This window comes from Pseudopipra pipra, chromosome 3 (assembly GCF_036250125.1).
Source record: "Pseudopipra pipra isolate bDixPip1 chromosome 3, bDixPip1.hap1, whole genome shotgun sequence".
NCBI lineage: Eukaryota > Metazoa > Chordata > Aves > Passeriformes > Pipridae > Pseudopipra > Pseudopipra pipra.
This window is the reverse complement of record NC_087551.1, coordinates 84,578,001-84,604,405: the sequence shown is the minus strand read 5'-3', so window position 1 is coordinate 84,604,405 and position 26,405 is coordinate 84,578,001. Positions and strand designations below refer to the sequence as shown.

General features: G+C 35.7%; 1 protein-coding gene across 4 annotated transcripts in view; it reads left to right on the top strand.

Annotated features, from left to right (window-relative positions):
* The window catches only part of SENP6 (SUMO specific peptidase 6), a 71,175-nt gene extending 49,552 nt beyond the window's left edge, over positions 1-21,623 (top strand). For all 4 annotated transcript variants that reach the window (XM_064650108.1, XM_064650106.1, XM_064650109.1 and 1 more), the window contains 14 exons: positions 722-892; positions 1,794-1,836; positions 3,491-3,670; positions 5,583-5,809; positions 6,412-6,518; positions 6,605-6,721; positions 7,551-7,673; positions 7,944-8,036; positions 11,039-11,472; positions 14,468-14,571; positions 16,632-16,720; positions 18,464-18,532; positions 18,672-18,822; positions 20,675-21,623. In XM_064650108.1, coding sequence (XP_064506178.1) covers positions 722-892; positions 1,794-1,836; positions 3,491-3,670; positions 5,583-5,809; positions 6,412-6,518; positions 6,605-6,721; positions 7,551-7,673; positions 7,944-8,036; positions 11,039-11,472; positions 14,468-14,571; positions 16,632-16,720; positions 18,464-18,532; positions 18,672-18,822; positions 20,675-20,875 — 2,109 coding nt within the window. In that variant the 3' untranslated portion in view covers positions 20,876-21,623. The remainder of the gene's footprint in view (positions 1-721; positions 893-1,793; positions 1,837-3,490; positions 3,671-5,582; positions 5,810-6,411; positions 6,519-6,604; positions 6,722-7,550; positions 7,674-7,943; positions 8,037-11,038; positions 11,473-14,467; positions 14,572-16,631; positions 16,721-18,463; positions 18,533-18,671; positions 18,823-20,674) is intronic.
* The last annotated feature ends 4,782 nt before the right edge of the window (positions 21,624-26,405 follow it).

Below are 26,405 nucleotides of genomic sequence, written 5' to 3'. Positions count from 1 at the left end.
AATAGGTTTTTTGTAAGATTGTTCTGTTGGTAAACAGGATACTTCATTGAGATTACAGCTTCAGTCAGCATCTAGAGACTTTCTTGAATTGAAGCCAAACTCCACATGGCCTTCTTTCAGTACATAGTCTCCTGACCCTGGAATCTATCCTATAAGCATCTTAGTAGTTCTGTAGAGATGCCTTGAGGAATTCTGATTTGGCTTATTTATATTTCTGGAGGATTCTACTCTGCTAATGTGGTGATGCATTGTACCTCAAAAATTACTTGGTCACCAAAAGCTTGGATTAACAAAAACTGGAAAAAAAATGAAACCACCAACATTGTTGTATTTTTAGGGCATTAGTGTTTTTATCTAAATAAATAAAATATACTAAAAATAACTTTGTTTTGCCAGTTGCACGGTGTTTCAAAATGACTAAAATTGAATTGGTTTTGGCAATTTTAGAAGCACTATTCATGATCTGAAAATGTTAACAAAATGTCTACAAGTGTCAGCTTACCTTTTTTTTTTCTTCTTGAATGTAGCAATGTTAACATCCTCAGGCTCCCAAAAAGTCTTTTAGTAAATATCTACCTTCTGTATATGAGGTGGAAGCTCTAGCAAGTAATCCTGTTGACCAACAGAAAACTTGCCAAAAATTTAGTCCTTAGTTTTAACAAGCTTGGTTTAGCAATAAACCTTAGTGAGACATTCTGAAACCTTGAAAATTGCTTTTCAGTTTGGGAACATTCTGTCTGACACTCCAATAAAACGCCGTAAAGTTATTTCTCAAGAGATGGTAACCGAGACTGCACCTCTAAATTATCAAAATTCCTGTGAAAGTGTCATTCTGAACTGTCGAAGTATACGAATAGGAACGCTACGAAGAATGGTAGTGGAACCTGTGATTGTAAGTAAACTTGTTATTTGACAGCTCTCCTTTCAGGTTTTCGTGGACATTGTTATTTTCATACTTGAAAAAAATGTAATATTTTGCCTTTGTCTGTGGAACAGTGAGTTTGTCCATAATTCCAGAGGCCATGATTTCCAAAGAAACTCAGATTACTATTGGGTACTAACACCTGCAGTCTAGCTCTGGTTTTTAATAGAAACACTGTGCCTACAAAAGCCTTGAAAATCCTGTTTACTTGGTTGCTGGGGAGTTATGGGTTAGTATGCATTTCTTAAGAAAATGGAAAACAACAGCCACAAAAAATGTGGATATTGATAGGTAGGAGGAAGAAGCATTGTCCTACAGGTGAATTAATTTTGCTTCTATAGAACAATTTTTTTTTTTTTGTTAACCTTCCAAGTTACATGGAAGTTTTCAAGGAGACATTGAAGGTTAGTTGTATGCAGTAAGGCAGATAAAACACATACTTCTTGCTGGGGTAACCACAGAAACAGCAGAGAGGTGTTACTTGTTCTTTCCACCTTTCTGCAAAACCTTGGGTTTTTTTTAATTTGCTTAAATAATGATAGATAACATTCTCTTTTGAAGAAATACAATTTGTTATGTTTTTCAAGGTATTGTAAATACTTTTGGAAACTGAGTACTTGAGAGAGATCTAAAATTCAACAGTAGGACTGAAAAGGACTCTTGAGTAGTAACGAATGTGCTTGCCTCCTTGAGTTGTGCTAAAATGCACATTTTGGGTTTTTTTAAAAATTTAACATGTAAAATTTGACTTTTAAAATGTTTATTACTGAAGTACTTAGTCAATTGAAATGTATTTACTAACAGTTAAAAGGCTTTCAGTCAGTTTTGGTTTGGAGAAGATGTGAAATCTTACTATTATGTTTTCTTTCAGTTTTGCTTGGATTATATCAAAATACGGCTAGAGAGTCAAGAAGGTGAGTACATTTTTCACGTTATGTTGGTACTCAATATATATATTTTGAATGAAGTAACTTTGTTAAAGGTATTACCAAGTGAATGATAATTCGGTATTCATTCTGGTTTTGTCATTTATGTAATAAATTATACTGGTGCCTGTAGTCAGATAAGAAAAAAAATGGAGAGTACAAATTTGAGCTGAACTACCTGGTGAATAAAAAACAAAAGGATTTTGCATTATCTCTGCCATCTACTGACAGAAAAAAATTCACTGATAGCGGGACTTAGCAATTTGTGCTGTGCATGCAGCTGGGTCATTAGTTTTTCCCCTTCATCTGAGTTGAAGATCTGTAGATATTCTGGTGGTGATGGGCTATGGTTGTCTTGAAAATTATTATCAAAAATAAAAAGCAAGAGTAACCCTCCTGTAAAACTTGTTAGCTCTTTAACACTATATTAGTTCATTATTTTGGCTATCATAAGTAGACAGTAAAAACCACCCAGGTGTCTTAGACCTTTCTTGTCTATATCTCCCTTGGTAATTTTTTCTCTTGCCTAAAAGTTGTATATTTCATGTTACTGAAAGAAATATGGTATAAAGAATAAATGACATAGCTTAGGAAATGGTGAGCTTACAGCACTTGCTCTGTTTTCTTCCTTTTCTTTTGCAGGATTTTTTTCTGGGCCTGAAAAACTTTGCTACCTTTTGTTGGGTGCAGTCTTAAGATACAGTTCTGTTAAATTTTGCTTTTGTTATTTCTAGAGAGAACTATTGTATTTTGTCATTGTTATAGGCAGAAAGGTGTCTCACAGCCTGTAAAATGTAGCTTTTGTCAGTCAAGTATTTATGTTGCATCTAAAATAAAGATGAATAGAAACTACCAGTTTTCATGCATTAAATGTATTTAAAAAATAAAACACTAAAAAACTTACTATAATTTATAGAAGACAACTATCAAGTTTAGTCAAAAAAGGTGCACAGTGAAATTATTTCCGTGGGACCTGATCCCTCAATAGCATAAAAATGGTGATTCATTAAATGTCGTGTCTGTTGGAGCATTTAGCACTTTTCCATTTAATTTTTTTGAGTTTTGCATCTAAATCAATTTCTGTATTCAGTTTCATAATTCAGTAAAACCTGTAAAATACTCAACATTGGCATTGGCAGCCATCAGATGTAGTGTTAAAAATTTACCATATTACCGTCATTTTTCTTTGGAAGTCAACTGAGAGCAGTACCTTGTTACCTTGTCAGATCATTTCTCTGCACGTGTTTATTCTCCTCTTCTTTTTAAAGTTATTTTTCATACGAGAACTTTCTACAAAGACAGTTTTACAAACCTATTGTAAAATGTGTCATAGTAATATTTGCAAATTTAAACCACTGGAAATTGTGGGGGTTTTTTCCCATGGAATAAAGAGTAGATTAAAGTTGGTGAGAAGAAAACAGTTTGTTTCTGATTCCTGACAGGTGACATTGGAATTCAGTTTGTCTTATTTAAGATATAAAAACCCATCACTTCCTGGATATGCGTTAACTTCAAAGTCTTAAAAACTTTTAAGAATGTTAATGAGCACATACTGATTTCTTGTTAAAATCAAGGTGGAAATTGTAAAGGAAAGATAAAAATTTTTGTTATAATTTAATATCATGTTATTATTTTCTCGTAGAATCAGAAAACGATATCAGAGAGATTAACCTGAAAACTTCAGAGCTTACCAAATGTGAATGGTGTAGTGTCCGAAAATTGCCAGTAGTTTTCCTACAAACAGTACCTGCAACCTGTAGTAGCCTGAGAGATCAACTGAAAATGAGTAAAGATAATGTCTGGTACGAATGTAAAGGAGACAGTAAGTAAAACAATTTTAGTCTACTATTGACTTTAAATTGTATTTTAATATTTTGGGTCATGAATTTAGACTAAATGCGTTAAGACTAAAACGGTCATCATTGGCTGGGGTAGGTGTAGTGTATTTTCAGACACTGTCACCTTCCAAGGCTGGTGAAGAGTTACAGTTCAGAACAGCTTGGCATTCTGTTTGTCCAGACACATGCTAATTAATTATAACATTCAGTCAGTTTAGTATAACTTTTTTCACTAATATTTGTAGTCAATGAAAGCAAGTTGGTTTGTTTAGGTTTTGTATATGAGTCTTTACACTTATGTGACAGATTTTACTATTCTTCTGCTTTCTCTGCTGTACTCCTGACAGGCCTTAGTTTCAGTAGAAACTGTTGTATGGCTTGGCTTGGATTTCTTTCCCCGGTATACTTGTAGTGATGTTACGAGTTAGACCAATATCTGCTTGGAAAATACGTGGATAGTCTTTGTGCATGTTAAAATAAAATTTAATTTCCACATAGTTTTCAAGGACCTAGCATATGCATCTTCGTATGCACTCCTGTTACAATCAGCATAGAGTCCTCTTACCCTTAAGTAGGCTTTTCTTTAGGTTAAATTTTGTGATTATTTATACTCAGTTTTGTACAAACATGATGGATTCAAATGGAGGAAGAAAGCTTTCAACAGTCTCAGAATTGTGTGCTTCCATAATACTATTACAATAACCTTATCCACCTCCTATAAAAAGTATGAGCTATAAGGAGTATTATAATTACAAAAGTAATCGGAGAGCACGCAGGGGACCTTTACACAATTCTGGGAGCAGGAAGTAGACCCCAGGTGGACACAGGTGTTCACAAGTGAAAAAAGGAAAAGCTTCCTGAGCTATCTGTGTGAGAAGTCCTTCCCTTGGCATGCCTCTCAGGAGTGCCTCCCAGCTCTTTTCCCTGAAACTGTGGCACTGAACTAGTTTTATACCTAGCTGCTTTATTGTATTTCATGCTTAGGAGCACTTTATGATAACACAGTTGCTCTTTGCTTTGTAAACAATGAAATTAATTCAAGCCTGAATCCATAGCTTTGTATACAATTGTGTGTAGATGCCTAGTTCCCAAAACAGGAACGCCCAAAACCCAGTTACACATCTAAATTCTCTGTGCAGTAAATTGAGAATTATGCTGCTGAAGAATTATTTTTCACAACAGTTAGCATGCTGGGTTAGGAATGACCAAAGGGAAATGGTTATACATGTGTCTGAAACTCCTCTTAGGGAGAAACAGGTTCTGGCAGCTCTGTGTTAGGCAGCTATGTGAGACTGGGATTTGCAGCCTGAATCCTATTCCTGTGTCTGACTGCCTAAAATAATTCCTCTCAGTGCAATTTACTGCTTTTTGATTTTTCAGATGATATAAATGGGTGGTATTTATATAATAGCTGCTTGATCCGACTCATTCTCTCCAACTTCTTCAAAAACAGTGATGTTTTATAGTATAGCCTTCTAGGATCAGAGAGGACATTATGCTGAATACATAATTTCTGGAATTGTACTGAAACAATAGGATAGCAACAGCAATAAGAAAAAGAGAAAGTATTGATTACAGAGTCTTACTGTCAGTAAGCAGAGATGTTATTTCAAACAAAATATATTTTGGCTTTGCATTCAGTGTAATTTAAAAATTTATCAGGTATAATTAACATTGCTAGATTAAGGCAGAAGTGGAATGCACTCTTTACAAATGTAGGTAAGGAAGATTTGGTAGTTAATCCTTCTGTCTGTCTATACAGATCTGTATTACTGCTTACATGTATTGTCAGCAGTGTGTACTCATGTTGTCCCAAGATTCTATAAAATTTGTTTATTATTGGAACATGCTTTATTTTATTCCTAAATGAATAGTTTTCTCTCTGCTTCTTTATAGGTCAAGAAGAACAATACATAATTTTGATTTTTGAAACCGGTCTTGATCCTCATGCAAACTCAATATTTGAAAAAATAATTGCTGACATTGGTATTAGAAATAATATTTCTGACTTCTTTGTGAAAATTTCCTTTGAAGAAGCCAATGCCAGGCTTGTTGCATTTACTAAGTGCATGGAAGACAATTCCAAAGGAAGCCCATCTCACAGAGAAAGCAAAATAAAAAATGTAATTATGTTTTTGTTTTAGAACAAAATCATTATATTATTTGGGTTACAAATACACCAAAGACAGTGTATTAGTCATTAGCCAAAAAAAAATTTCCAACAACTTTTGATGACTTTATATGAGGATTCCCATAATTGTCCATGGTGGGTTATGAAACTCTGGGAAATAGCCTGTGCACTCACAGTACTTTTTAAGGTGTTTAGTTTGATTGTAAGGTTATACAATGGTCCACAAGAAATGTTATTTAAAAATTATTCTGGGGTGAGAAATCTGTAGTATAATTAGACAACATAATTTTTTCCCAATTCATCTACTGGTAAAATTACAATATCTCAAACAAGAAATAAGGTTGCAGTGTTGTAGTTACATTTAATTAATGCTTTCTTTAAACAAACTACCTTTTAAAGAATTAGAGTTTAGTGACTCTGCAAGAAATGAATAAAGAACTAAGTGTAATAGATGGAAGTAGGAAAGGAAAAACCCAAACTTGAAGTCTTTTTCAAAAACAATAGATATTACACTGCTGGACTTCCAGAGTTTTATTACCGCTTCAGTAAGATTGAGCACCATATGCAAATTAATATTGACTTTATTCTTTTAAGGTTACTTCTGAGTCCAAAATGCAGCAGCGAAATAAACAGTTACCGTTTTTTGAGGATGATGAAGAAATTGGTGAACCACATACAGTATTTATTGGTCCTATAGAAAAGTAAGATAATTATCTTTTCCCTGTAACGATTCTCTGAGGGTTTTTTGGCATTTCATACTTCTTATTGAATGTATTTTTCTTCCCAGGTTGATAGTTTATCCGCCTTCTCCAGCTAAAGGCGGTATTTCTGTGACCAACGAAGACCTCCATTGTCTAAATGAAGGCGAATTTTTAAATGATGTTATTATTGATTTTTATTTAAAGTAAGTTTTATTTCACATCAGTTTTTAGTTGTCTTTTACTTTAAAACTTGAGAAGTTCTGACATTAAAAACTCATAGGTCAGTTGATAACACTTGGTCTCCAACTATGTATAGCTGTAATTTTAAAGGTTGTTTTGCAATTTTGCAAGAAATTTTGGTTCCTCTCCCATCCTGCTTGACAGTGATGTAGTTCTGATGTGGAAAAAGGTTCTTTATAATTTTTTTAACTTCTGAAGAGCAAATTTCACTAAAAAAAAGAAAAAGCCTTTTTTGTTTTGAATAATGTAATACATACATTAATTTTGAGATTTTCTGATGCTGCAAATGTTAGAAACTTATTAAATTGTTACATGCCCGCTGTGTTTATGCTACACATAAGGTGCGTGTGTATAATTTTCGGTCTATTAAAATATTATAGAGGTGAAAAGAAAATGATTGTGTCACTCTTGGGAGTGTTTGGAGATCCAGTGGCTGAAATACAAAATAGGTCGTGTAACAAATTAATTGAAAATTTGTTTTCTTACTGTGATAAAAAAATAAATGCAGCAGCAGGAGAACAACTTGTTGATTGAGCAGAGCACTTAATACCTTAAATATTTACACAAACTTCGCATTAATTGGTTCCTGTGGATTGTCAGCTCCAAATAGCTGTTTTTTGAGAAGCTGCATCAATTTGGTGGGGATCATAGAATCAGCTGAGTTGGAAAGACATCTGAGATCATCAAGTCTAGCACTGTTGGCAGTCCTTTTCACTCTGGTGGTGAATACTTTAATATCTCTATTAATTTTTTCTTTTTTGTTGTTGTTGTTTGTTTGTTTGTTTTAATTAGGTATTTGGTACTTGAAAAGCTAAAAAAAGAAGATGCTGATAGAATACATGTGTTCAGTTCATTCTTCTATAAACGCCTTAATCAAAGAGAAAGAAGAAATATTCATGAGACTTCAAACCTTTCGTAAGTCTGTTGATCAGTCATTTTAACTAAGAGCTAAGTACAGTGAAGACTACAGGAACAGATACTTCTTGTACAGAAGAACAGAACTCAAGGAGGCATCCAGACCCATAGCAAACATAGAATATGCCTTGAAAATTTCATCCAGACCCATAGCAAACATAGAATATGGCTTGAAAATTTCAACAAGTTGTCAAGGTGAAAATATCTGGAAAAAGGCCCCTCAAATAAAATAAGCCACCTTACAAATTATGTATTGATTTCTCCTTACAGAATACAACAAAAGCGACATGGGCGAGTAAGGACGTGGACACGGCATGTTGACATTTTTGAGAAAGATTTCATTTTTGTTCCCCTTAATGAAGCGTAAGTGAACATACCTTTTTATCATATATTGTAAAGGTTTAAGCTTCATAATTCTAAAATTTAAAGCTACATTGTAGTGTGAATTGAAGGTAACAACTTCTTCCAGGTGATAAAAACAATATAGTTACGTAAGACCTTTAAATACTGTAATATAAGAACTATCAGGCAGTAGAAAGACTGAGGAAAAATTAACTTTTTTGAGTACTTTTTCTAAGTTTTATCTCATTCTCTGGAGCTTTTTTCCCTAAGCTTTTGTTGCTGATAACTTTTGAATTTACATTTTTTAGTCCTTTCTAATGAGATCTCACTGTAGAGGTGGGATCATCCTTTAGTTACAATAAACCAGTATTGGAAGAAAATTCAATTAAAAATCTCTACCACCCTGGGAACCTTATTCTTTCATTTTCTTTTATATCCTTTTTTCCTGATACTTTTTGTGCATCAGGAGGAAGACCATTAGCATTGTCATAGAGTTGCTAAGGATTTCGATGCTTGCTTTCCTTAAGATCAGAGCAAATAGTCACAAACACATTTCTGTATTTCACAGAAATAATCTAAACAGTCCTTAAGCCAAAGTAGACTGCTGCATTTTCAAAGGATACAATAAAAACATAAATAAAGTCAGGACAGAGAGAGAGGAGTTTTCTAACTAACTTCACATAGCCATGCTAGCTAATATTTCAAAAATCAAAAAAGAGGGTTTTTTAAATAAAAAGCTAGTAAGTTTAATAAAAAGAAATTTATCTAGATACCATGCCATTGTGTGGTGGGAGGAAGATTTTTGAATCTTCTCTTTTTCCTGCCTCCTCTCCAGCTCCATTCTGAGGCTATTTGTAGCGAGGCAGTTAGGAGACAACTGGCCATACATAGATCTATCCTTTTTATAAAGTTGGAAGTATATTCCCAAGAAAGCTGTTCACAAGCACTAACTTTAGTTTTTTAGATACTTAGCTTATTCAGTTTACTCAGATGTAAGGTATTCCTCCTGTCCACTATAGACTTTGTCCTTGCCATCCCTCTCCCATGAAGCTTCAAGTACCAGAACTTTGAAGTATCTAGTTTAAATTTTGAGTTGCCTTAGCACTTGTTATATAGTTACTTCCCACCATCCTCTCTTGTATCCTTCAGACGTCTACATTGTTTATACATAGGAGAAATGAGGCTTATCTCCTGCAAATAACAGACAGGGTGACTTGGAAGCCACCTGAAAATGAAAATAAATAGTTCTGTGGTTTTGTAAGAATTACTTATATTGCTAGTAACTTAACACATAGTAGTTTGTACTGAAGGCATAATGTTCACATTGTGTGTGGGTTGGGGATTTGGGTTTAGACTAGTTTGGTTTCATGGACTCATCCATGAGAGCGTGTGATGAGAGCATGAAAAATGGACTTCTAATGTGCATCTGTTACCTGGAAATAATCCTGTTCATGCCTTTGGAACTGTCCATCACCATGAGTTGAAGCTTGGTGAGTGGTGATAACAGGACACTCATTTGTAAAAGTGGTTTCCTGATATGTACAGTAAGAATATTGCAGAGCAGAAAAATACCCACATATCCAGGGAAATGAGAAAGTGGTGGTTTGATGGGGAGTTGCTGGACTTCAGTGACTGTTTCCAGAAAGCCTTTCCAGACTGTCCCATAACCACTAGTTTAGGCAATATGGACTCATCATCTAACAGGCTGTCAGACTACAGTAACTGGAGGTGGGCAGATTGACTCTAGGGGAGAATTAACTTGAGAACAATATGGTGATTTAACCACAACTGCATCAGTGTCCTTTGCCTGTACAGTCCTTCTTGTTCAAGTTTCCAATGAAGATATGTTATTGTCTTAAAAGTTACAAGGCGTTTTCTTTTTACATCCAGGTTAATTTGCTAGTCTGTTTACATAATTGGTACATAAAGTCTATATTAGTAGAGTACACACAAATTCGAGGGTTTGGCAGTACTTAATATGTTAATTTATTAAGTGTGGTGAATCATTCAAGACAAAATGCCTCCATGCTTCACATGCAGTTTTCAAAGGCCACTTAACTTTAACTGCCATTAAGTTTTGATAGAGTTTAGGCTTCATAATCATAAGCGTTTTTAGCTACTGCTTTTTCTTCTTTTTCTAAAACACACCTGTATAATATAAAGCTAGCTTCTGTTGTGTTATTTGCTGTAGGGAATCAGAGATCGTTCAGAAAATTTCTAAATGGGGTCATTTAAAATCCACTTGTAATGCCTCAGTCCCTGAATTTGCTGCTGCTCCATTTCTGATTGAGTGGCAAGTCAGTGAAGGCCAAAAAGGCAAGGAGATAGGAGGAAACTGGGACAAAACCTGTTTTGTGTTGAGGAGTATAACTATTTTTGATCCTGAAGAAGTTAGAATGTCAGTTCTGTGAAGGGTGAAGAGGACAACAGAGTCATGGTGATAGCATAACAAACACTCTTTTTTCCCCTTCTTTAACTCGCTGTTGACAAGATTTCTTCTAAAATGTGAAGTGTTGAATACAATTGGAAGATTTCATAGGTGGAAGAGTATGGGCAATTCAGCTATACTGTTAGATCTGACTAGCTATACTGCTAGTGCTGAAGTACTAGAAAAGTTAAAACAGCCATAAAACATGAACTCTACAATCTCTAATTCATGCGCTGATGAAGAAAATACTAAAAAAGGAATAAGTTTTAATTCAGAGAACGAAAGGAATACATAAAGTATGAGCAAATTGAAACATATAGTTAACACCTTTTTTCAACTAACTGCATCATATTAATATATATGTTGGTTATTACTTGCATGAAGAAATCCTACTTTTACAGAAGACTGTGAAGGCTTAGTAAAACTTGCTGCGAAAAGTGAACAGCTATTACAGTTTATCTTTGAATAATTATGGACGTGCATTTATTTTGTGTGTGTGTACTCAGTGTTTTGCTTGGTTTTTACTAATTTCAGGTTTAACTGTGAGCATTAATGTAGTTGCTAGTTTTTAATAGTTTCTTTTTTTCCTTTACAGAGCCCACTGGTTTTTGGCTGTTATCTGTTTCCCTGGTTTAGAAAAGCCCAAATATGAACCAAATCCCCACTATCATGAAAATGCTGCAATGCCGATGAAATCTTCCTCTTCAGATGGAGAGAGTAACGCACCATCTCCTTTGCCAAATGAATTAGATGCACAAAACTCGCCTTCCAAGTCCACAGCAAAGAAAACGTTGACCAAAAAGTACAGTACAGCTTTAATTGACCCAAACAGTGAAACAGAGGACAGTGAGTCTTCATGTTGTAGACGAAGTCCTTGTAGGGGGAAAAGTGCTTTCAAAAAACTGAATCAAACAGACAGTGATGTGGAAGAACCTAACACTGTGGAATCAGCATGCCATAAACTAGACCATAGAACTCTGGATAAAAATGGTATACAGGGTGAATTCACAGCTGCTAGCCAATCTATGGGTATGTAATGGTAAAAGTATGTACATTTTAATGAAACATTTGGAGATTTCACATCTGTTACTACTTCTGCAATTGTGTAAACTTCATACTTTGAATGTTTAGTATGTGGCTGAATTTCAAGTGCTTGCAATATAAGTAATACACAGCTATTGCATTTTAAAAGTTTTTGTGGCTGTTGACATAACTCTCATGGCAAAGGGCTGGAGATAAAACACTGCCAAAATCAGATTACTTTTTCAGTTTTGTGCCCTTTTTCCAAACAAGATAACTTTGTAGATATCTCTTTGCATCACTTAAGACTGTAATTGTTAAAGAAAGAATAGTAGTTTACCATGGATCCTTATAATGTGTGTGTATGAGGAAACTGAATTAAGATTGTGAGCAGCCTTAATTTCAGTGTCTTCTAGTGTTTGAGGTTTTACTTCAACACTATTAATTTTTTTAATGTACTGATAAGGTGGGTAAAAACAAGTAAGAAGAAAGTAATTCTAAAGAAAAAAAATTTCTTCCATGTTACATTTAGAGAGGCTTTTTCCATGCTTTAGTGCTGTGGAAACAGAGTTCAGTGATCTGCAACAGTATTTATACCCAAGTGAACAAAGGAGCTGGCATAACTTTTAAAGGCAGGTAAAGAAATTAGGAACAGATCATTTTCTCTGTTCACTGCAAGGTTTGGATCCCCTTGAGGTATAAAGTACAAAACACCTGGTCATGCAAAAACTTTTACTTTAGTCACCAGTAGTATTCCTACTGACTTAATTTACACAGTAAGGAACTGTATCACTTATAGTACAAGTTTTGAAAATATTATCAATCACATGGTTTAATCTCTGTACTGCAGGCCATTACAACTTCACTATCTTTGTGGATCTTCTATTACTGTCTAATCTAAATTTATTCATTTGTGATAACGTTGTCACTTTTTTTTAGGTCTAGGAGGGGTGCTGGGGGTGCGCATAGATCTGTTCTTGTTTGAACTGATTTTTCATTTTATGTGTCATTGTTACTGTTTATGATATTGCTGCTGTATGATGTAGTCTCATGTCTTGGATGCTGCTACTGCTACTTGTCTGTAATTAATTGGAATATGCTTTATGACAGATTTTTGCTAGGATTACATTTCTTGGGGGTTTTTTATGGCTGCACTGTATTGGCAGCTGATGGTCATTCTGTTTCTAACTTAAATGCTCAGACTCTTGCTCAACTATTGCATATGATGCACCCTTTCCTTAATGCAGATGTTCTTAATGGTCATAGTCCTGGTTTAAGGGTGAGATTGACCCTAAGAATATGTTTAGGCTGCTAAATTTAGATGTGCTATATATTTAATCTTCCGTTTCAACCAGATGGAAGATGGGCATTCTGCCTTGGTTTTTCTGACCGGTCTCTTGATTGTTGCTGCGGAAGGGTGTGTGCATGTTTACTGTGCCAAACCCATACATATGTCCTGGATATCCAGGGGTATCTCAAAAGGTAACAGGTGCCTCTTCGATAGGGTCAGTGAAACCAAGAGACCTGCTCTTCTCATCCTAAAGCAGATAGAGAGTAGCTGTTTAGTTGAGTAGATCTGTGCTCTAATTATGGATTACTTTCAACATTGTGAGATCCTAGGTGCTAGCTATATATGGGAGCCTAAACTGAGATGTCTGGATCTCAAACTAAATCCTGGTGTTGAACCTGTGAATCAGTAGGAGTTCATACCTAAATAGCTTTGAAGAAATCATCCAAAATGTATCTATATTTATTACTTAACTAATCCTCTTTTTATTGCTCAGTTTTTGAATGAGATGTGATTCTTCTCAATACCAATTTTTATTTTTTAGAAATCTGTCAGCGATAAGTCACATTAGTATATGACCCACTTCTTGTGCTAAGGTCTTTTCAAAGGCACTGAGTAAGACTAATTCTCAAGTTTGTCCCTGTGGAACGCCCCTGGTGACCTCTTTCCAAAGTGGTACTTCAGATTCTCTGTTGAAAATATTCTCAAATGCAGGTGTTCTCTGGTCTTCTCTATTAGCTAGTTCACTGCCCTATTTACTGTTCTTACAGAAATCCTGGTTTTCTTTAATAGGTAGTATGTCCTCCAGTGACACCATAAGCAATGCCTTTATTGTGATTGTTTAGATATATTACATAGCCCTTTTCTGGGAAGCTTTTGGGTTTTGCTGGTACAAGTTACTTATTTTTCACTTATTTCCACAGTTCACTATTCTTTTTCCTCGAAATCTGTTCTGAAGTCTTGTATGGTGGTATAGTAAGACTAGTGAGCCTCTAGTTATCTGTATCTGCCTCTTGCACAGGTATAGCTATAACATTCATGATTCTTTATTTCTTCTGATGCTGTTTCCTAAATGACTAGATATATAGAGGGGGTAGACAGTGAATTTACAGATATTCTTTTTATGTAGCAGTGAAGTTTCAGAAATATTTCTAGGCTGCTGCTCCCAGGAGAGCTGATCCTTCATTCTCTCCTCTCCCTAGCAGTGTGTTCCCAAGTTGCCTTTTTGCTTTTACCACCACAAGTCTTGATTAACTGCACAGTGATCAAGGAAGTGTTTCCAATTAAAAAATCATAAGCCTGTGGCTCTTTCTCAGTCTGGTCCACTGTGTGTGAATGTATTTGGTGTCATGGAAGGAACCAGCTAGGGTTAGGAATAAATAGTTATTTTAGAGAGTAAATCAGAGTGCCCCTTTTGGTGGCAGTACCAGTTTATACTGTTCATGGAACTATGAGGGAATTTCATGGTGGGTTTTAGTCTAGGGGTCTCAGATTTTTTTTAGGCATTTCACAGAATAAGATATATTTTCTGTTATGTTAATTAGAAGAAGCTTTTCACTTTTGTTCATGTCCATGATTAAATTATTATATGTTAGCTGTATCACAGTTACTGTGAGCAATCCTGAGGACATCTGAGGTATTTAAAATGTGTTTGGTCTTCAGAGATGACGTCGGGTTTTTGATGTTTAAATATCCTACTGTCTGTGATTGATACAGATGGATTGCACAAAATCAGACTAAACTATAGTGAAGACTCAGCTGATGGCAGTAAACTAAATGAAGATGAACTTATAGATTTTTCTGAAGACCAAGATAACCAGGTAAAGAATTTAGCAGTTTTATTTAGGAAATGTGAACTGTTGTGTTGTATTTTGAATGGACAGCTTAAAAGCAGTATACACATTGTGAATGTGCATTGTCTAAAGCTATTTATCTTTCTAAGTGTCAAATCCAAAGGACTGGTTACCCACAAAAATTTGCAGATCAGCTGACAGAGAGGATTATACATTTGTTAGTTTAGCTGTTTAAGAGAACTGCTGTACTGAACCTGCATTTACTTTTGTGAGTCTTTGGCATAGTGACAATATTACACAGTGATTTTAGTGGAAACTCTGAAAGTTAATATGTTTCTGTCTTTCATCTCCCCCACCCCCATGTTTTATCTACCAAACCCAAGAGCAAGTTACTCTTCTTTCAGTTGCATTTCCTGGACATAAACAGCCACATTTATAAGTATGTGCTACTCTGCTGTTTTGTTTCATTGGTGCTTCTCCTAATCAAATTTGCACAGACTGAATATATAATCAGTACCTTTCTTGTTCATATTGGAAAACATTTAGATTTTAGAGCTGTGGAAAAACTGATCATCAAAATGTCCTTTATTGACTCAGTGCTGGGTATGAGGGCATTATTCCATAGCCCTTTTGCTTCTGCAGTGTAAGATCAATGTGAGCAAGCTAGAAGTTACACATTTGCTCTTCTTAATTGGCTTCCTGTTCGTGTTCCAGGTGTATGATTTCAGGTTTTCACCTTTGAGTCCAGAACAAACTATTATTTTTCAGAGTCTGCAGCTATCTGTAATGACTTCCAAATAGTATCTGTGTACACACATAAAAAAGCTCCAGTTTATGTTGAACCATAAGTGTGTGTTTCAGACGGACTCAGCCCACCTCTCCTGTTGTGCCACTTGTGCAGACATTCTGAGTTTTGCCTGATGGAAGTGCCTGACTGTCTATTTTGTAGGAGTTAGAGTTCCCAGAAGATGGAGAATGAAGTACATGGCATGAAGGCAGGGCAGCAAGCACATGGCCAGCTTGAGAGGAGTGTTCCTTGAGAGGAGGAGCAGATTCCAAGTTCCTTGGCTGCAGTGTAGCTTAGAATTTAGGCTGATGCTGTCACTGATATCCTCTAAAATGCACAAAGCAAGTACAGAAATCATAGACTGTGATGCAGAGTGCACCTGCCTTTGCATCTGCTAAAAAAAGGAGCTGAGGCTGCAACAGAAACAAGTGTATTAGGAACTAGGCAGTAGTTTCTAATATGATAATGTTCATGGCATAGCTCGAGGATATCAGTCACAGGATCATTGTGAAGTGTACACAACTCTCACAAAAATTTTCACAAATTATGCTGAGACAGGGGTTCCCAATTTTTGAAAGCATCTCTTTCCCCATAACACAATTATCTGTGGTAGTAACATTGAACTCAATAGAATGGTAAGAAACTGTGGATCACTGGGATACTTTTAGATAGAATAACTCAGTGGGTTTCTTCATAAAACTTCCATATGTTTCATAACAGTCAAATCAAAAGGTCAGAAGATATTTCCAGGTTTGTTTCATGACTGTTTTTACAACCCATAATATACAGTATCATGGTGATTTAATCTTCCTTGCACTAAGAATCAAGTTGTTGCATTCTGGAGCAAAAATAGAGTTTTACGTGTGAATTTGTTGCAGATTTTTGTCTCATTTCACCTAGAAGATAACATATGTGAAACCACCAAGCAAGTTTCTAGTATTCATTAGCAAGAAAAGTATTGATAATTTAGATTATAACCAAATAATGGAGATGAACCTCTTTCAAGGCAGCAGTGTTTTGAAAATACCAGCTGCAGTTTTTTTTCTAGTTTCAGCAGGCCTCAAATAAATAGCACCATTCAATCCATGCCATTCCAGCATGGATTTGAGAAATCATGTGACTAAAAGTTGGCAAACTTTACAAACAATCAGTCATTTCAGATTAAAGCTACTATTTCTTTATTAAACTTAGGTTATTGGTCTCGAATGAAAATGGTTGAGTGTAGCAGTAATTCCTTTTGCATCTGTTTGAAAAAAACAATAGTAGCTTTTAAACACCTGTAACCATCTTGCTTCTGTAGGAAGACAGTAGTGATGATGGTGGCCTTGTAGATGATAACTGTAATTCAGAAATGGGACAATGGTACCTGAAGCCAACTATCTGCAAACAGTAAGTATTAAAACAGTTAAAATGGGAATTTCATAAAAGTTTATGAAATATAAAGGATGTAATTATGGGAAATTCTCATACCTGAGTCTTCCTACACTTTTAATCAGCGTGCTCTTAGTGTTTGAGAGACAATTTTATACTTTGTACTATCAGCTTCAGTGAGCAGAAAATGTATTGAATGAAACTAGTAGTGAAATAATAGCTTTTTGGGTTTCTGTTAAGTTTGTGCGCTGCTTCAGGCAAGCAAAGATTTTTTCTTCCAATAAGGCTGTTCTTTGATATCTTGCACTTGTATTCCTACAGAAGGAATGTGCAGAAGCATGTTCAAATGTGTCCTCTATTAAAAAGCAGATTAATGTCTTGAAATGAAAGTAATACTAAAGAAAACTTTTGCCACTACTCAGATTAGTAAAAGAAAATGGGAATAATTTTTAACTGCCCCCTTATGTAAATGTGTTTTCACTGTTCCTCTTTGTTGTCTCTCTCTGTTCTTAGTATTTTTTTTTTCAATAAGAGTGTTCCACACTTTTTTGTTTCATTTTTGATCTGTTTTGGATTTGAAAACTTTTTTTCCTATATGAAACCCAGAAATAATTTCTTAGTAAACATTGACTGCAGTTGTTTGCATTTTGGTGTGACAGAAATGCCTTATTCCAAGTCCAGAAATACTGTTACTAGTTTTACTGTCTTGACAGTTTCCTTTGTATGTTTTCATCATTTATTCCTTTTTATATTTTCCTTCTTTTTGAATATAATGTTTAGTAGAAAGGTGAAGACTTTCACAATTACACTCTTATGATGCAGAATAAAATTGTAAATTTACCGATGATACAATACATTTTCATAAAGGAGTAAAAGTCCCTCTGTCTTGTGAGTTTTAAGAATATTTATGAGTTTCTGATTATAGCTTGGCTAAATTTGTCCCATTTTAATGACAGATTATGTATACATAATACTTTCCAGGAGACAGTATTTTAATCCAAATGGGAAATTTCATAACATCTTTGACACTTAAGTATCAAGTCATTAAGAGCACTTAAATACTTTGCTATTAGCATATTTTAAAATTACTTCTCTATGAAATAGAAAATTACCCTGAAAAAGCTGTCACCTCTGTCTCCTTCAAAGTACTAGATTATGCTTTTTTAAAGAGCATTACCTATATAAATAATAGCTTTCTTTTATCAGAAATTAAAACAAGTACAAGAAAACATTGAAGCGATTATGTGGTTATGCTTAAAAAATTGCATACATGTAAATTAGTTTATAAATGCAAACACATCTATACATAAATGCATGCAAATGTTTTGTCTGAATTTACTGGTTTGAAACTTCTTTAAAGGATACCTTATCTGAATGTGTATCTGGTACTGTTAGAAAAAAAGCAGAGGTTCATGAAGAGTAATCTGTATTTATTTACCCCTCAAAATACACATCACAGAATCACCTGAGGATGTTATAAGCAACTAGTGTTTGCCAGTAACGAATTACTTTGGTCTGATAGTACTATATTTTTAAGTACATTCCTAAGTGTACTTAGTATATGGATAAATATAAAGGTAACTTGCCATTTAGCTATCCCAGTTAGGGGGTGACAGCAGTGCTGGCAGAACTTTGTAGTTTTTGTGAGGTGACCTTAACAATAGTTTTGTTAAGGTCACCTCACAAACCTTTTTTGTGTACTGTTGTGTTTTTCAGGCTGCTGTAAAATACTGTGTACTTAAAAATTGTATTCTCTCTTAGGCCCTGCATTTTGCTTATGGACTCACTGAGAGGCCCTTCGCGGTCAAACGTTGTGAAAACACTAAGGGAGTAAGTTCCATATCTGGTGTTGGGGGCTTTTTTAGTTTGGTTTGGTGGTTTGTTTTGTTTTGGTTTTTTTTTTTTTTTTCAAAATTTTTCAAGGAATAAAAACAAAATGGGTTTTCATTTGCATGCTCTTTTATCATAGATATTTAGAGGTGGAATGGGAAGTCAGGAAAGGCAGTAAAAGAAGCTTTTCCAAAGATGTCATGAAAGGTTCCAACCCAAAAGTGCCACAACAGAACAACTTCAGTGATTGTGGAGTGTACATACTGCAGTATGTGGAGAGTTTTTTTGAGGTATGTATGTTTGTGTATCTATTTCTGTTTCCTGCAGCAATCAAATATAAGCTATGAAAATGATTGCAGTTATAAAAAGCTTCTAGTTTAGGTCTTATACCTATTTGTGAGATTATGCATTATAAACTAATTTATATATAACATACATAATAACTTCTTGGAAAATAAACTAATTATCCTCTTAGATTGTACATACATATGAGAAATCATAAGCCATGGAATTTTTGGAGGGAATCGTACAAAATACATTTAGACTCTACCTTTGTGTTCTTTTGGTGTGTACCCTTTAAAATTACTCAAGAACTTGAGTTCAAAATCTAAACTAAAAATGCAGTACAGAAAGCTTGTTCTCTTCTCCCTAAGAACTGTGACTAACAAATTCAGTAATGTGGCACAGGTAGGGGGTTTTTGTTTTGTTTGTTTTATTAACTTGCAGGAAGACATGCAAGTGAATTGTTACAGTAAAATGCCAAATCTTGTTTCCATTGAAGGAATTGGTTGAACAGTTACTTCAGCTGACTTGGTCTTCAAGTTACAAACTCCTTTCTTAAGTGGAGGTACTGGCACCTTCTGGTCTTGGTTGGGAGGAGAAATGATGGTCAAGTGAAATGTTGCCTGCATGGGACACTAACTCTCTTTAGAATCCACGGTGCTTTTGTTCCTTAATTCTACAGTAGCTTTCCCTGGGAAAGCTGGCAGCTGCTTCTTCATTCCTCAACCCTCCCCTCATTTCTACTTTACATTAGAGCAGAGTGCATTCATGCTAATGGAAGAAAAAAGCTTTTGCTTTTACCAGTGAATACATGAGAGCAAAGAACTTGTAGCCAGGTGCTTCCTGTTTTGTATACCAGGAGCGTGAGAAGCCACCAAGTTTCAATAATCTTAGCCCATTCCTTCTTGCAAACTGATTGCTGAACTACATCGGGCCCTGCCCAGCGTGTGGCCCGCGTTTCCCTAGGGTGGTGTGGGGGGTCCGGGCAGTGGCCACCAGGGGCCGCCGCGGGGCCACCGAGCGGGGCCGGGCAGGCGCTGCAGCCCGGCACGGAGAGCCAGGGCAGCGTCCGGCACCGACACCTTCCTGGGCAGGGTCACCAGTGCTCTTCACAAGCAGCCTTGCTCGTGGTACCTCAGCGATGAATGTAATTCACCCTGAAATAACCCCGTTAATGATGTAAACTGGAATAAACAAAAGGAGGAGTTTGTTTGAGAGAAAACACTGTTCCACAAACTGTCATTTCATTAGAGGGGAGTTGTTGTACGGTATCACTGAAGGGGGCATAGATAATGTCTCATAGTATATTCTTGTAATTCTTTGAATGAATGATCTCTAGCAAGACAACAGAATGTAAGTATAAAAAACGCTGGTGGTAGCCAGGGGGCTTTGTTTTTTAGGGTGAAATTTAAAACTGACTTTCCTAGTTGATTGTGGTCCTAAGGGTTACTTATAAAAACAGGAATGTTTATTAATGGATTCCTAATCAGCTCTAGATTTTTATGTTAGTCATTCTTAAAAAATGTCTTATATCTTTACAGTAATTTTCTGTGCCTTTTTTTTTTTTTATTATTAGGTCAGTTTTACACATTTATGCAGTCAAATGCTTTGTCTAAAAGATGTAGCAAAAAGAGTAGATTGTTCGGGCCTTGTTAAAATCAGAACTGTGATCTGGATGAACGTTACTCTGTAACATACTGAAGCTTGATTGACTTTTACCATAATTGTGCATGTACAAAACACAGAAATTGTAGAAATTTTGTTTCATTCTGATGGAATGAAGCTTGGAACTTTTACTCACTGTAAAAGTCTTTTAGGTTGTAACTCCTTACTTAATATCCAAATGACCTTTCTTTTCAGAACCCCATTTTGAGTTTTGAGCTACCAATGAACTTAACAGACTGGTTTCCACGCCCAAGAATGAAAACAAAAAGAGAAGAAATACGAAAATTAATCCTGAAGCTCCAGGAACAGCAGAACAAGGAAAAGAAGGGACAAAGAGATCCAAGTTCAATTTTGCAGGAAAAGACAGAACAACTTACCAACAGCAGCTCAGACTGAATGTTGCATGTTAGTTCCACAATCAAAACTGAAATCTACATTTTTGTCTGCCCAGACTAAAGATTTGGCATATTCTCTGCTCAAAATTACTTGGGAATGTTTAATGCCTGTATAAATGTGTGTCATAAAATGGTTTAATTCCCACAAAGATGTGTATTAAGTAAGTGAGTCTGTACATATGTTAATGAGGCCAACTTTTTCAGCATTTGTAATTACTTTTTTTCCACTTGATAGGGAGCTTTTGTTATATGTATTTCTGTTAATAGAAGTTAAATAGCAAATTCTAAACATAAAGCAAATAAAGAAAATATAGGATAAAATGGTTACCTTTTTCTTTTTCAGTAACGTTGTAATGTTACAGGCTTAAGTAACACATAGGGAATGATTTGGTAGTGAGATAATTAATTCATATTTTGACCCTATTTAATTGCCCTTTACAAGATTATTCTGCTTGCGCTACAGACAATAATATGGGTAAGTGTTTCAATGTACCATGGCCTCAGAGAGGGTGATTCCCATCCTCCCGTATCTAAGTGTAGGCAGTGTCATAGTTCATAGGACTGCTTCAGATTTAGGGTTTTAAAAGATATGCATTGCAGTTACAATTCAACCCTTGCTTTAGTGGGATGGGCTAGGAAAAGGGAGAGAATGCTCTTTGACCAGAGGTGACTCTTTAAACAGTATTATAAAAGTGGTTTCAATGAAGTGATCTTGAGTGATTCTATTAAATCATATTTTGTGGATCCCAGTTGTTGTACAGGTGTATTTTGAGACTTTCTTCATTATAAAATTGTATTTTGGTAAGTGTACTTGGAATAGCAGATTGCCCATATTACATTTTCTATGTTACAATTCTGAATGTTACATTCATACGTGCTTTATCTAAGTAATGAACATTTAAAAAGAAAAAAAGTGTATGATTACTATTTTTTGTAATATCCACGCAAAAAACCAAAATGCCAGTGTTCATTGCTTGCTTGTTTGTTCTTGGCTTTAGGTAGCATCCGACTAATGTTGGGATTTGTTTGGATATTTCCAGTTTATTTTGATTTTACAACAATCTCAAATGCCATCATTGCTTAAACTGCAAACATAGCCTTTTATCTGTGTTCTAGAAAGGCTTTGGCATTCAAGTGAGGAAAGTAAGAGAAAGTTCATGGAAGGGTATGTTATCTCCAGTTTTCTACTAATATAGATATCTTTGAAGGTAACCAGAAAGTGTCTCTTCCCAGGAAGGAATTTGTTTGGGGTAGAGAGGGATTTTCTATCCCTCCTTGCAGATAGTATTTACTCTCCTGATTTTTCTACTGGGAATGCCATTTACCATTTGATTCTCCCAAAGAGAAGCAGCAGAGAGTTCATTAGCTGAACTCTGTCCCTCGAGATTTATTTTTGTATACAACACCAAGTCTAACCGAGTACTTCATGGTCTCCGTGAGTTTTCATTCTTGCTAAACCCTGAAAACATGGCTGCTAATGATGTTACTTCCAGGGCATTCCTGCACAGAGGACTCTCTGTGACACCCTCTGTTGGCAGAGGGTTCTCTCACCAAGGCAGAGTGGTTGCACTTAGAGCAATACAACCACGAGCTGCTAATCTTTTGCACAGGTAACCCGTGGGATTTAGGGGAGTTGTTTGTTCCCTCCTTTCTCTCCTCATAAACCCTGGGCCCCACGGAGAATATGTAAGCACCACATATATGTTTTATGTGAGAGGTGACTGCTGTGCAGGTTTTTTGTTCAAAGTATTTGGGGGCAATCTTCTGGACTACAAATTAAATATGTAACGTGCACATCTCCAAGTTGTTTCCTCCTTCAAACTCACCCGGTATTCTTGCCATTGTTGGGGAAAATCAGGGATAAAATAGTTCCAGGTTGTGGAACTGCAGTGTCTTGTGTATCTGGCTTCAGCGCCACTGACATATTGGAATAGTAGTTTATACAACTGCGAGTAAATCAGCAATGGCTTGTAGAGAAGGAAGGAAAATAATTTCTTGGAAATAGAGGAGAGACAGTTGCAAATAGAATGTATTCCTTCCCAGTCTAGTCTTTCCCAATGTTATGTTCTAATTATATGGAATATCTCTACATTTGGTCAATTATAATAGTTTTCCTTTTTCTAACGTTTGTGATGCAGGTTCATATTTTGATGCTGTAGAACTATTTGGTTCTCTTGCTAGGAATGGCCTGGTGCTTCCTCCTTTTCCTTCCTCTTTCCTGTCCTTCCCTTCATCCTTTCTTCTTCCCCTTTTTCAAAGCTGTGAAGAAAGTGCTGGATTTACTGTCATTTAATGTTAAAGGTCTCAAGATCTTCAGTCACAGCAAGCTACTATACATGTTAAATATAGGAAACTTATTTTTTTAATAAAATGTGACATTAATAGAAAAAAACCTACAGAATTAAGTATGAGTTATTTAAAGCCTTTCTGGCTTGGTTTAACAAGCTCACTACTGCATGTGCTTGATAAGTGTTCTTAACATAGTGGTCGGCAATGCTGCAGTGTTTTGCAATTCAACAAGTTTTACCAGTGGTTTTCTGAATCAAATTACTGAGTGGAAGTTAGTGGGGTGGGGACTAGATATGTTTATTTAATAGTTATATGACAACACATACACTCTGTGGAAACTATATGTTGTATATTCTTTCAGAAGATTTAGGATTACAAATGCTTTAAAAGTAGCCTGACTGCATTTTGCAGTGTAAGGTATCAGATGGCCACCTAATTAAATGTATCTGTTTGTATCATTTTTCATGTTGGGTAGAATAACAGTTAGGAATTCTGACTAAAGTTTTAGATTACTTAGCTTTAAAAATGCATGTACTTCTGGTGCACATTTGCAGGATAGCTGCAAAAGCAGAAGAGACATCTAAGTAGTCCCTTGTGACAGTTCTTTTTTTCCTGCTTGAGACTGAGCACACTCTTTAAAGACCAGAGACTTCAAACAGAAGAACTGCGTTGTCGATTTTTGAGGTTGCACTTACATTCTTGTCTTGGAAGAATCTAACTTCCAAAACACTCAGTAAAGAAAGAGTGAAAAATCAAGAAAGCTTTACACCAAGATAAGGAAACTGTGCTGTTGATTTTTTTTTTTAAATGTCTTTCATAGCAAATGAGTTAAGCAGACCATGTATGATTTTTAATTCCCATTAACATAGTACCTCTGGAAACTGGAGTGAACTACTAGTCTTCTCTTAAAAACAAACTGCAGCAGTTTCCTTAGTTTTGCAACCCACTGTAATTTTTTCCCTCAGATTTTTAAATAGAATGTCATTTCAGTCACTGGTTAAAGCTTTACGTTGATAACGTGATGCTCGTGTTTTAGCATTGGAACAGAAGTAGCTATAAAGGTGCTTGTTCTTTGCAGTCCTGATTCTTGGGCCCATAATGAGGAGAGCTGCAGGAGTCTGGGTAAAAGATTTTGTTTTTATTTTGGTATAGCACTTCTTGTAACAGTCTTTCTTCAATGTTGCATATGCAGTGCCCATAAAGAACCTCTGTGCAGTGACTTGGGTTCACAAAGGTACTTCTCCCCAAGTCTTTTGACTCTTCTCATCTACTTCTGGAAACCAAAGGGGAGCTGATGTTAAAAAACACAGCTTTGAAACAGTAAGAGGTGAGGTAACAGCTGTTTTACTTATCTTTCACCACCATATTTTTAAACAAAATCTTTTCTGCTTAATCATGCCTGCTCAAAGATGCAATGAAAGATGTCTGTTTTGTAGGCTCCAATCTGGTTAAGGGAGGATGCAGTCTGGAAGGTGACTGTTCTCTCTGTTGTGGTCTGTTGTAATTTTCTGACAGACTTGATTTTGCTTGCTTTTAACAAATTTGCACACGGACTCTTGCAATCCTGTGGTTACAAAAGGAAACTGGGCAATGTACACCATACCTTAGGGATTCCTTATTCAGTTATGAGAGTAATGGCTACCTGCAACCTAGGTTTAAACAGCTAGGCTATGTCTTTGCTAGACCTTATTTTTTCCTTTTTTTGTTGTTGTTGTTGTTGTTGAGGCTCATAGTTGATGTCCCAGGAGAAGAGTAAGCAGTGCTGTTTGTGATGCATAATGCTTAAAAATATACATGAGCTACATTCACACATGAATATATGTGAACAAAAGGTTATCTGGATTTCAAAGTATCCAGATTCTAGTAAATGAGACAGAAACCTGCCATATCTAGTTTGTTCTTTGTTTGTTTTTTTTTTTGTTTGTTTTTTTTTTTTATTATTTTTCATCCCTCCTTATTTATTAGTAGTTAGTGCTTATTAGTTATTATCTAACTCTCTCTAGAGTTCTTTGGGGTATGACTTTACCCAAAACAAGCATCAGATAAAGTATTTCAGGAGTGGGAGAAACGAAAACTATTAATTTTTAAATAAAAGATTCTTCTATATGAGAAAAACAACCACAGAATGAGGCTGACTGTACTTTATAAGTAGATGGTTTATTTTAATAGAATAGTCAAATCCACGTAGTACCTGTGTCTATTTGTGCAGTGTCACAGTGTTAGAAGATAGTTACAAATTCCATCTTCAGGACCAGATTCTCTTTTACTGCAAGCTGACTGGATAAGGTTAATGGGAGGCAGACTAGTTTGATTCAGCTGAGTATTTGTTCCCCCATAAGCTGTGAGGAGTACACTCAGGGGAAGAGCACTGTGCTCCAACCAGCCTGCGTTTCCTGCGTGAAGAGTCTGTTTAGACTCTGGTCTTTAACCCAGAAATTAAAACATGTTAGATTTCCCCAGTGGTTCAACTTATGGAAATTTATTAACTATTTACACAAAACTATCTTTTTAAAAATATTTCTGAGTTTATGAACTTAGTTTAATTTTACATATATAGTGATGTCAACTAAATACAACTAAATATTCTGATGCCGTCTCACAGCAGTAGTTTGCAAACTCTTACGCAAACCTCTGCCCCTGAATTCCTCTAGATGTAACAGTTTTTAAATCAAGCTCTGTGACACTGCCTGTTTACATCAGGCTTGTCCTTCCTAACTGGAATTCTGGAAAACTAACATTGTGTTTCCCATATCTTTACATGTATGTAAGAAGTGCAGTGGTAGCCTGGATGGGGATATTACTGTATATTGGAGCAAACCTATGACATTAATTATTGGAACTCTCAGGGAATACTTGGTTGGGAATTTAAAGCTCTATGATCCAAAGATCTAGGATCACAGAATCGTTTGGGTTGGAAGGGACGTTAAAGATCACTTAGTTCCAACCCCCTTGCTGTGGGCAGGGACACCTCCCAAAAGACCAGGTTGCTCAGAGCCCAGTCCAACCTGGCCTTGATGAATGCACTGTTTATGCAGCAGACTGAAAATAGAGTAATTATTTTAATTCTAGAGAACTTCATAACTTCAGGCCTGGAAATTTACTTCATACTATATAATATATTGAGTAATATGCCAGATAGTGTGTCAGTTCTGTAATACAAGAAAATCAGACAGGCTAACCCCAAAAGAGTGCTATTAAAAGCATGACACATTTCTCACAGAAATAGGACATAAGTTGTACTG